Raw genomic sequence first — 12,764 nt, forward strand, 5'->3', positions numbered from 1 at the left:
ATCCCTGTTGATATGAAAAATTATATTGCTGATGCGATACAGAAGGCTATGGCTGCTATACCGCCTTCAAATAAACATAAAAGGTCTTTTAAAACTTCTCATAATTCTGATGAAATTTGTAATGACCCGCAACATACTCATATATCCTCCTCTAATTAGGATCTCTCTGACTCAGAAGATCCTATTTCAGACATTGACACTGATACATCATCTTATCTTTTTAAGATTGAGTATATTCGTTCTTTGTTAAAAGAAGTGTTAATAACTTTGGTTATTGAGGAGTCTGGTCCTCTTTTTAATAAATCCCAGTAAACCTTTAGATTCTGTCTATAAACCTCCTGAGGGTTTTCCTGTTCCTGATGCTACTCTAATGTGATTGCTAAGGAATGGTCTAAGCCTGGTACTTTTGTTCCTTCTTCAAGGTTTAAAAAGTTTTTATCCTTTGCCAGTGGCTAAATTAGAGTTTTGGGAGAAAGTCCCTAAGGTTGATGGGGCTATTTCTACTCTTGCTAAACGTACTACTAATCCTATGGAAGATAGTACCTCTTTTAATGATCCTTTAGATAGGAAGATTGAATCTTATCTAAGGAAAGCTTATTTGTATTCTGGCTATATGCTCAGACCTGCCATTTCGATGGCTGATGTTGCGGCTACATCCAACTTTTTGGTTTGATAGCTTAGCACAACAGGAAAAAGACTCTGATTTGCATAGCATTGTTCGTTTGCTTTAAAATTACATTTTATTTGTGATGCTATTTTTGATGATATCAAGATTATTGTTAAATCTATGTCTTTGGCTTTTTTAGCTAGAAGAGCTTTATGGCTCAAATCATGGAATGCTGAAATGGTATCTAAATCTAGGTTACATATCTATCATTCCAGGGTAATAATTTGTTTGGTTCCTAGTTGGATTCTATTATTTCCACTATTACTGGGGGGAAGGAAGTTTTTTTTTGCTTCAAGATAAAAATTCCAAAGGCAAATCTAAAGCTTCTAATCGGTTTCGTTCCTTTTGTCAGAAAAGAGAACAGAAAACCACTCCTTCCCCTAAAGACTCTGGCTCCAATTGGAAGCCATCCTCGAGTTGGAATAAATCCAAACCTTACAAGAAACCAAAGCAAGCCCCCCAAGATGGCATGAAGGTGCGGCCCTCGATCCAGTTCTGCTGGTGAGGGGCAGATTGAAAATATTTCAAGAAGTTTTGGCAGGTTCCGTTCAGAATCATTGGATTCAGAATATTGTCTCTCGGGGGTATCAAATAGGTTTCAAAATAAGACCTCCTGCGAGAAGATTTTTTTTTTTCTCTCGCGTTCCAACAAATCCTGTGAAAGCTCAGGCCTTTCTGAAGTGTGTTTCAGATCTAGAGCTTTCAGGGGTAATTTGTACCAGTTCCAATTCTGGAATAGGGTCTGGGTTTTTATTCAAATCTATTCATTGTCCCGAAGAAGGAAAATTCTTTCAGACCAGTTCTGGATCTAAAGTTTTTGAATCATTTTGTAAGAGTCCCAACTTTCAAGATGGTGACTATAAGGACTATTCTGCCTTTTGTTCAGCAAGGTCATTACATGTCCTCTGGATGCGTATCTTCATATTCCGATTCATCCAGACCACTATCGGTTTCTGAGATTCTCTTTTTCTAGACAAGCATTACCAGTTTGTTGCTCTTCCATTTGGCCTAGCAACAGCTCCAAGAATCTTTTTGAAGGTTCTCGGTGCCCTACTCTCTGTAATCAGAGAGCGGGGTATTGCGGTGTTTCCTTATTTGCACAATATCTTGGTACTTGCTCAGTCTTTACGTTCTGCAGAATCTCACACAAATCAACTAGTGTTGTTTCTTCAAAGACATGGTTGGAGGATCAATTTACCAAAAAGGTCCTTGATTCCTCAGACAAGGGTCACCTTTTTAGGTTTCAAGATGGATTCAGTGTCCATGACTCTGTCTTTTAACAGACAAGAACCGATAATAATTTCTGCCTGTCGAAACCTTCAGTCTTGATAATTCCCTTCAGTGGCTATGTGCATGGAAGTTTTAGGTCTCATGACTGCAGCATCGGACGCGATCCCTTTTGCTTGTTTTCATATGAGACCTCTGCAGCTTTGTATTCTGAATCAATGTTACAGGGTTTATACTCGGATATCACAGTTGATATACTTAATCCCCACATTCAACTCTCTCTGTCCTGGTGGTTAGACCATCATTGGATTATTCAAGGGGCCTCTCTTGTTCGTCCAACCTGCTTACATTTTTCCTCCTCTATTTCTTCTTCCAAGGGTGATCTCCAAGATCCTATTGGAACAATCGCATGTGTTTCTGATAGCACCAGCATGGCCTTCCAGGTTTTGGTATGCAGGTCTTGTCCGGATGTCCAGTTTCCAACCTTGGCCGCTTCCTTTAAGGCCAGACCTTCTGTCTCAAGGACTGTTTTGTTTTTCCATCAGGATCTCAAATCGCTAAATTTGAAGGTATGGAAATTGAATGCCTAGTGCTTAGTCATAGAGGTTTCTCTGACTCAGTGATTAATACTATGCTACAGGCTCGTAAGTCTGTTTCAAAGAAGATTTATTATTGGGTTTGGAAAACCTATATTTTATGGTGTTTTTCTCATAAATTCTCTTGGTATTCTTTTAGGATTCCTAGAATTTTACAGTTTCTTCAGGATGCTTTGGATAAAGGTTTGTCTGCAAGTACCTTGAAGGGACAAATCTCTGCTCTTTCTGTTTTATTTTATAGAAAGATTGCTAAACTTCCTGATATTCACTGTTTTGTTCAGAATTTGGTTCGTATCAAGCCTGTTGTTAAATCAATCTCTCCCCCTTGGAGTCTTAATTTGGTTTTGATGGCTTTGCAGGCTCCTCCTTTTGAGCCTATGCATTCTTTGGATATTAAACTACTTTCTTGGAAAGTGTTGTTTCTTTTGGCTATCTCTTCAGTTAGAAGAGTTTCTGAATTGCCTGTTCTCTTTTGTGAGTCTCCTTTTTTGATTTTCCTTCAGGATAAGGCTATTTTGTGGACTTCGTTTCAATTTCTTCCTAAGGTTGTGAATTCTAACAACATTAGTAGGGAAATTGTTCCTTCCTTGTGTCCTAATCCCAAGAATACTCTTGAAAGATCTTTACATTCTTTGGCTGTTGTAAGAGCTTTGAAATATTATGTCGAAGCTACTAAAGATTTCAGGAAAACTTCTAGTCTGTTGTTTTTTCTGGTCCTAGGAAAGGTCAGAAAGCCTCTGCCATTTCTTTGGCATCTTTGTTAAAGCTTTTGATTCACAAGGCTTATTTGGAGGCGGGACAGTCTCCGCCTCAGAGAATTACAGCTCATTCTACTAGATCAGTCTCCACTTCGTGATCTTTTAAGAATGAAGCTTTGTTGATCAGATTTGCAAAGCAGCAACATGGTCTTCTTTGCATACATTTACAAAATGTTACCATTTTGATGTATTTGCTTCTTCTGAAGCGGTCTTTGGTAGAAAAGTTCTTCAGGCAGCTGTCTCAGTTTGATTCTTCTGCTTATAAATTTCACATAAATTTCAAGAAAAAAACTTAAATCATAAGACTTATTTTTTTTGTGGATTTAATTTTTTTTCAGCGGAAATAGCTTTTTTTTATTTTATCCCTCCCTTTCTAGTGACTCTTCTGTGGTCTCCCACATCTTGGGTATTTCTATCCCATACGTCACTAGCTCATGGACTCTTGCCAATTACATGAAAGAAAACCTAATTTATGTAAGAACTTACCTAATAAATTCATTTTTCATATTGGCAAGAGTCCATGAGGCCCACCCTTTTTATGGTGGTTATGATTTTTGTATAAAAAGCACAATTCTATTTCCAGTTCCTCTTTTTGTATGCTTTTTTACTCCTTATTTTTTCACCCCACTACTTGGCTATTCATTAAACTGAATTGTGTGTGTGGTGAGGGGTGTATTTATAGGCATTTTGAGGTTTGGGAAACTTTGCCCCTCCTGGTAGGATTGTATATCCCATACGTCACTAGCTCATGGACTTTTGCCAATATGAAAGAAATTAATTTATCAGGTAAGTTCTTACATAAATTTATGTTTTTTACAAAAACACTCCCAGATGGGCTATATAAATGGATCATCTACAAAACATTTATGCAAAGGCAAATCTTGTGTACCATGTCCCTTTAATAAATATAGAAATTTGAGTATTCTCAGGTAAATGAGGTGCATTCTGTCTGATCTATTGTGTTTTTTGTTTTTCGCTAATTTTCTTGTCTTTTGTGTGATGCCAATACTAAATCATTAACCTATTGTAATTTCCTAGGGTACACTTTGGAATGAATGGGTCAATGCGGATCAATCCAATTGACAAAAAGGACAAAAGTGCACTTCCAGCAGTTTTAGAAATTCAGCTTGTGAAGGATTCGATTTGTTTCTATGACTCAACAGTAGATATTAGGTAAATCTTAACTTGTCTTTTGTAAAAGGGTTGTTTTGATACAGTATAGCATAGAGTAATGCTGACTTTTTTAAGCAACAAAAATAAATATTGAAAAGCTTGGTTTGGAAATTTCTTTGAGGTGTGCCAAAGTAACCATATGAAGTGTCTCTTTTGTAATCTGGTTTGCTAATTCGATTATAAAAAATATTTAAGAAAATAACCAATTGTTGTTAATAGTTTTAATTATGAATTTTATGAAGGAGATTTTGTATCAGAGGAGTTGCATATACATGTAGAAAAGTCTTTATCCAAACTGCTTGGGACCGGAAAAGGTTTGGATTTCGGAATACTTGCATCTGTAAAATGGGACAGTTCCGAGAGGGGATAGAACCAAGTGTAAACAACAATAGCTTCTATCATTTAGGCAATATTTACATGTCATAATACAGCTTATAAATGTAACCTAAAGGTAGTTACTCTTACTTGGTGTATTCAGTCCACGGATTCATCCTTACTTGTGGGATATTCTCAATCCCTACAGGAAGTGGCAAAGAGAGCACACAGCAAAGCTGTCCATATAGCTCCCCTCAGGCTCCGCCCCCCAGTCATTCTCTTTGCCGCTCTAACAAGTAGCATCTCCACGGGAGGGTAAAGAGTATGTGGTGTTAGATTTGTAGTTTTTATTTCTTCAATCAAGAGTTTGTTATTTTAAAATAGTGCCGGTTTGTACTATTTACTCTGAGGCAGAAAGTGATGAAGATTTCTGCTGAGAGGAAAAAGATTTTAGCATGTTGTAACTAAAATCCATTGCTGTTCCCACGCAGGACTGTTGAGTACAGGAGAACTTCAGTTGGGGGGAACAGTTTGCAGGCTTATACTGCTTAAGGTACGTTCAGTCATTTTTTCTAACAAGACCTGGTAGTGCTAGAAGACTGACAGAAATCCCATGAGGGAAGGTAAGCCATTTTCTAAGACACAGTATAGAATGATGGCTTCAGTTAAGGGCTTTAATACTGACAGACACTGTGATGGGCTAAATCGATTACTTTATTAAGGTAATCTTATATTTATTAAGCGTTTTAGACGTTGGAAACACTTTTTTTGGGACTTTTTTTACGCCTGGCATTTTGTAAGACAGCTAATCTGACTCAGAAAGGCACCATAACTCTGGAGTAATGGAGGAGGGGGCCTCATTTTCGCGCCTCAATTGCGCAGTTGATTTGCAACACAGCTCCATGCAGCTTCATGTGCAGAGCCTTTAGCGTACAGGAGGCTTAATTTACACCTGCAAATAACCCTAAAGGAAGGTAAAGCCACAGCAAAGACTGTGGCATCGTACTGTAGTGGGTAAAACTGGGTGTTTACTTCATTTTGCTCCGGTTTGGGCATTAAGGGGTTAAACGATTTGAAAATTTGTGTGCAATCATTTCAAGGCATTAGGATCATGTGGTGAAAATTTCATTAAGATCGGATGTTTTTTGATGATTTGGTAAAAAAGTGTGTGCCTTTTATTATTTAAAGAGACAGTAACATTTTTTTCAAAAAGTATTTTTTTCAATATTTTAGTGTTGTCTGAGTCTGTCAAATATGTCTGAGCCTTCAGATAGACCTTGTTCTTTATGTTCAAAAGCCATGGCAGTACCCCTATTGCATTTTATGTTTAAAGTGTGCAAAAACATCTAAGCATTTTAAAGATCATCCAGTGACAATTAAAAATGCTGCCCAAGATGATTCCTTAACGGAGGGTAATGAGGATAGTCCTTTTTCCTCCCCCCACGTGTCTACACCAGTTACGCCCGCGCAAGCGATGCCTAGTACCTCTAGCGCATTGGCCCCTGTTACTTTACAACAATTAGCAGCAGTAATGGATAATTCCCTTGCAGCATTTTTATCCAAACTGCCAGTTTTTCCAAGAAAGCGCGATAGCTCCGTTTTAAATGCAGAAGATGAGCAATCTGAAGCTTTGGATAATTTATCTGTAGTACCCTCACAAAACTCAGAGGTAGCAGTGAGGGAAGGGCTGTCTGAGGGAGAAATTTCTGACACAAGAAAAGTTTCTCAGCAGGCAGAGTCAGATTCCTTAGCATTTAAATTTAAGCTGGAACACCTCCGCGTCCTGCTTAAGGAGGTTTTAGCTACGCTGGATGATTGTGACCCCATGGTGGTCCCAGAAAAATTGTGTAAAATTGACAGATTTTTAGAGGTCCCTGTATACACTGAGGCATTTCCGATCCCAAAGAGGGTGGCGGATATTGTGACTAAGGAGTGGGAGAGACCAGGTGCACCCTTTGTTCCCCCACCTATCTTTAAGAAAATGTTCCCCATAAACGACCCTAGGCGGGACGCGTGGCAGACGGTCCCTAAGGTAGAGGGGGCTGTTTCAACACTGGCCAAGCGTACAACTATACCAATAGAGGACAGTTGTGCTTTCAAAGATCCTATGGATAAAAAATTGGAAGGATTGCTGAAGAAAATTTTTGTTCAGCAAGGTTTTCTGCTTCAACCAATTGACTGCATTATTCCGGTAACTACTGCAGCGGCTTTTTGGTTCGAGGCCCTGGAGGAGTCGCTCCAGAGGGAGACTTCATACGACGAGGTCATGGATAGAATTCATGCTCTAAAGCTGGCTAATTCTTTTATCACTGACACCGCTCTACAGTAGCTATTTCTTCTGCTCGAAGAGTTTCAGAATTGTCTGCTTTGCAGTGTGATTCACCCTATCTGGTGTTCCATGCAGATAAGGTTGTTTTGCGTACTAGACCTGGTTTCCTTCCAAAGGTGGTTTCTAATAGGAATATTAACCAGGAAATCATTGTTCCTTCTCTGTGCCCTAATCCAGTTTCTAAGACGGAACGACTGTTGCACAATCTTGATGTGGTTTGTGCTTTAAAGTTCTATTTAAAAGCGACTAAAGATTTCAGACAAACATCATCCTTGTTTGTTGTGTATTCTGGTAAGAGGAGAGGTCAGAAAGCGACTGCTACCTCTCTGTCATTCTGGCTGAAAAGCATCATCCGATTGGCTTATGAGACTGCTGGTAAGCAGCCTCCTGAACGAATTACAGCTCATTCCACCAGAGCTGTGGCTTCCACATGGGCTTTCAAGAATGAGGCTTCTGTTGAACAGATTTATAAGGCAGCGACTTGGTCTTCACTGCATACATTCGCCAAATTTTATAAATTCGATACTTTTGCTTCTGCGGAGGCTATTTTTGGGAGAGAGGTTTTGCAAGCAGTGGTGCCTTCCGTTTAGGTTACCTGACTTGTTCCCTCCCTTCATCCGTGTCCTATTGCTTTGGTATTGGTATCCCACAAGTAAGGATGAATCCGTGGACTGAATACACCAAGTAAGAGAAAACAGAATTTATGCTTACCTGATAAATTGCTTTCTCTTACAGGTGTATTCAGTCCACGGCCCGCCCTGATATTTGTCAGGTTCAAATTTAATTTACAATAACTACAGTCACCACTGCACCCTATGGTTCTCCTTTCTTTCATGTAATTAGCAAGAGTCCATGAGCTAGTGACGTATGGGATATACATTCCTACCAGGAGGGGCAAAGTTTCCCAAACCTCAAAATGCCTATAAATACACCCCTCACCACACCCACAAATAAGTTTTACAAACTTTGCCTCCTATGGAGGTGGTGAAGTAAGTTTGTGCTAGATTCTACGTTGATATGCGCTCCGCAGCAGGTTGGAGCCCGGTTTTCCTCTCAGCGTGCAGTGAATGTCAGAGGGATGTGAGGAGAGTATTGCCTATTTGAATTCAATGATCTCCTTCTACGGTGTCTATTTCATAGGTTCTCTGTTATCGGTCGTAGAGATTCATCTCTTACCTCCCTTTTCAGATCGACGATATACTCTTATATATACCATTACCTCTACTGATTTTCGTTTCAGTACTGGTTTGACTTTCTACAACTTGTAGATGAGTGTCCTGGGGTAAGTAAGTCTTATTTTCTGTGACACTCTAAGCTATGGTTGGGCACTTTTTTATAAAGTTCTAAATATATGTATTCAAACATTTATTTGCCTTGACTCAGGATGTTCAACATTCCTTATTTCAGACAGTCAGTTTCATATTTGGGATAATGCATATGAATAAATCAATTTTTTCTTACCTTAAAATTTGACTTTTTTCCCCTGTGGGCTGTTAGGCTCGCGGTGGCTGAAAATGCTTCATTTTATTGTGTCATTCTTGGCGCTGACTTTTTTGGCGCAAAAACAATTTCTGTTTCCGGCGTCATACGTGTCGCCGGAAGTTGCGTCATTTTTGACTTTTTTTGGCGCCAAAAGCATTTAGGCACCAAATAATGTGGGCGTCTTTTTTGGCGCTAAAAAAAATATGGGCGTCACTATTGTCTCCACATTATTTAAGTCTCATTATTTATTGCTTATGGTTGCTAGAAGCTTGTTTACTGGCATTTTTTCCCATTCCTGAAACTGTCATTTAAGGAATTTGATCAATTTTGTTTTATATGTTGTTTTTTCTATTACATATTGCAAGATGTCCCACGTTGACACTGAGTCAGAAGATACTTCTGGAAAATCGCTGCCTGGTGCTGGATCTACCAAAGCTAAGTGTATCTGCTGTAAACTTATGGTATCTGTTCCTCCAGCTGTTGTTAATGCAGATAATTTTTCCTTTAGTACTGTTACATTACCTGTTGCTGTTCCGTCAACATCTAATGCTCAGAGTGTTCCTGATAACATAAGAGATTTTGTTTCTAAATCCATTAAGAAGGCTATGTCTGTTATTCCTCCTTCTAGTAAACGTAAAAAGTCTTTTAAAACTTCTCATTTTTCAGATGAATTTTTAAATGAACATCATCATTCTGATTCTGATAATGGTTCTTCTGGTTCAGAGGATTCTGTCTCAGAGGTTGATGCTGATAAATCTTCATATTTATTTAAAATGGAATTTATTCGTTCTTTACTTAAAGAAGTCCTAATTGCATTAGAAATAGAGGATTCTAGTCCTCTTGATACTAAATCTAAACGTTTAGATAAGGTTTTTAAATCTCCTGTAGTTATTCCAGAAGTTTTTCCTGTCCCTGATGCTATTTCTGAAGTAATTTCGAGGGAATGGAATAATTTGGGTAATTCATTTACTCCTTCTAAACGTTTTAAGCAATTATATCCTGTGCCATCTGACAGATTAGAGTTTTGGGACAAAATCCCTAAGGTTGATGGGGCTGTCTCTACTCTTGCTAAGCGTACTACTATTCCTACGGCAGATGGTACTTCCTTTAAGGATCCTTTAGATAGGAAAATTGAATCCTTTCTAAGAAAAGCTTACTTGTGTTCAGGTAATCTTCTTAGACCTACTATATCTTTAGCGGATGTTGCTGCAGCTTCAACTTTTTGGTTAGAAGCTTTAGCGCAAAAATCTTTTTCAACATGCTAATAATTTTATTTGTGATGCCATCTTTGATATCATTAGAGTTGATGTCAGGTATATGTCTCTAGCTATTTTAGCTAGAAGAGCTTTATGGCTTAAAACTTGGAATGCTGATATGTCTTCTAAGTCAACTTTGCTTTCCCTTTCTTTCCAGGGTAATAAATTATTTGGTTCTCAGTTGGATTCTATTATCTCAACTGTTACTGGAGGGAAAGGAACTTTTTTACCACAGGATAAAAAATCTAAAGGTAAATTTAGGTCTAATAATCGTTTTCGTTCCTTTCGTCACAACAAGGAACAAAAGCCTGATCCTTCATCCTCAGGAGCGGTATCAGTTTGGAAACCATCTCCAGTCTGGAATAAATCCAAGCCTTTTAGAAAACCAAAGCCAGCTCCCAAGTCCACATGAACGTGCGACCCTCATTCCAGCTCAGCTGGTAGGGGGCAGATTACGTTTTTTCAAAGAAATTTGGATCAATTCCGTTCACAATCTTTGGATTCAGAACATTGTTTCAGAAGGGTACAGAATTGGCTTCAAGATAAGGCCTCCTGTAAAGAGATTTTTTCTTTCCCGTGTCCCAGTAAACCCAGCGAAGGCTCAAGCATTTCTGAATTGTGTTTCAGATCTAGAGTTGGCTGGAGTAATTATGCCAGTTCCAGTTCTGGAACAGGGGCTGGGGTTTTATTTAAATCTCTTCATTGTACCAAAGGAGGAGAATTCCTTCAGACCAGTTCTGGATCTAAAAATAGTTGAATCGTTATGTAAGGATACCAACATTCAAAATGGTAACTGTAAGGACTATCCTGCCTTTTGTTCAGCAAGGGCATTATATGTCTACAATAACATTTACAGTATGCATATCTGCATATTCCGATTCATCCAGATCACTATCAGTTTCTGAGATTCTCTTTCCTAGACAAGCATTACCAGTTTGTGGCTCTACCGTTTGGCCTAGCAACAGCTCCAAGAATTTTAACAAAGGTTCTCGGTGCCCTTCTGTCTGTAATCAGAGAACAGGGTATTGTGGTATTTCCTTATTTGGACGATATCTTGGTACTTGCTCAGTCTTCACATTTAGCAGAATCTCAGACGAATCGACTTGTGTTGTTTCTTCAAGATCATGGTTGGAGGATCAATTTACCAAAAAGTTAATTGATTCCTCAGACAAGGGTAACCTTTTTAGGTTTCCAGATAGATTCAGTGTCCATGACTCTGTCTTTGACAGACAAGAGACGTCTAAAATTGATATCAGCTTGTCGAAACCTTCAGTCACAATCATTCCCTTCGGTAGCCTTATGCATGGAAATTCTAGGTCTTATGACTGCTGCATCGGACGCGATCCCCTTTGCTCGTTTTCACATGCGACCTCTTCAGCTCTGTATGCTGAACCAGTGGTGCAGGGATTACACAAAGATATCTCAATTAATATCTTTAAAACCGATTGTATGACATTCTCTGACGTGGTGGACAGATCACCATTGTTTAGTTCAGTGGGCTTCTTTTGTTCTTCCGACCTGGACTGTAATTTCAACAGATGCAAGTCTTACAGGTTGGGGAGCTGTGTGGGGGTCTCTGACAGCACAAGGGGTTTGGGAATCTCAGGAGGTGAGATTACCGATCAATATTTTGGAACTCCGTGCAATTTTCAGAGCTCTTCAGTCATGGCCTCTTCTAAAGAGAGAATCGTTCATTTGTTTTCAGACAGACAATGTCACAACTGTGGCATACATCAATCATCAAGGAGGGACTCACAGTCCTCTGGCTATGAAAGAAGTATCTCGAATTCTGGTATGGGCGGAATCCAGCTCCTGTCTAGTTTCTGCGGTTCATATCCCAGGTATAGACAATTGGGAAGCGGATTATCTCAGTCGCCAAACGTTACATCCGGGCGAATGGTCTCTTCACCCAGAGGTATTTCTTCAGATTGTTCAAATGTGGGGACTTCCAGAAATAGATCTGATGGCCTCTCATCTAAACAAGAAACTTCCCAGGTATCTGTCCAGATCCAGGGATCCTCAAGCGGAAGCAGTGGATGCATTGTCACTTCCTTGGAAGTATCATCCTGCCTATATCTTTCCGCCTCTAGTTCTTCTTCCAAGAGTAATCTCCAAGATTCTGAAGGAATGCTCGTTTGTTCTGCTGGTAGCTCCAGCATGGCCTCACAGGTTTTGGTATGCAGATCTTGTCCGGATGGCCTCTTGCCAACCGTGGACTCTTCCGTTAAGACCAGACCTTCTGTCGCAAGGTCTTTTTTTTCCATCAGGATCTCAAATCCTTAAATTTAAATGTGTGGAGATTGAACGCTTGATTCTTAGTCAAAGAGGTTTCTCTGACCCTGTGATTAATACTATGTTACAGGCTCGTAAATCCGTATATAGGGAGATATATTATAGAGTCTGGAAGGCTTATATTTCTTGGTGTCTTTCTCATCATTTTTCCTGGCATTCTTTTAGAATTCCGAGAATTTTACAGTTTCTTCAGGATGGTTTGGATAAAGGTTTGTCTGCAAGTTCCTTGAAAGGACAAATCTCTGCTCTTTCTGTTCTTTTTCACAGAAAGATTGCTAATCTTCCTGATATTCATTGTTTTGTACAAGCTTTGGTTCGTATAAAACCTGTCATTAAGTCAATTTCTCCTCCTTGGAGTTTGAATATGGTTCTGGGGGCTCTTCAAGCTCCTCCGTTTGAACCTATGCATTCATTGGACATTAAATTACTTTCTTGGAAAGTTTTTGTTCCTTTTGGCCATCTCTTCTGCCAGAAGAGTTTCTGAATTATCTGCTCTTTCTTGTGAGTCTCCTTTTCTGATTTTTCACCAGGATAAGGCGGTGTTGCGAACTTCTTTTAAATTTTTATCTAAGGTTGTGAATTCTAACAACATTAGTAGAGAAATTGTGGTTCCTTCATTATGTCCTAATCCTAAGAATTCTAAGGAGAAATCATTGCATTCTTTGGATG

General features: G+C 39.1%; 1 protein-coding gene across 1 annotated transcript in view; it reads left to right on the plus strand.

The window, feature by feature from the left end:
• Positions 1–12,764, plus strand: part of NEIL3 (nei like DNA glycosylase 3) — a 328,972-nt gene that overhangs the window by 50,979 nt on the left and 265,229 nt on the right. Inside the window, exon 3 of the mRNA XM_053703856.1 lies at positions 4,287–4,421. Within this exon, the coding sequence (XP_053559831.1) occupies positions 4,287–4,421 (135 nt within the window). The remainder of the gene's footprint in view (positions 1–4,286; positions 4,422–12,764) is intronic.

This window comes from Bombina bombina, chromosome 2, assembly GCF_027579735.1.
Source record: "Bombina bombina isolate aBomBom1 chromosome 2, aBomBom1.pri, whole genome shotgun sequence".
NCBI lineage: Eukaryota > Metazoa > Chordata > Amphibia > Anura > Bombinatoridae > Bombina > Bombina bombina.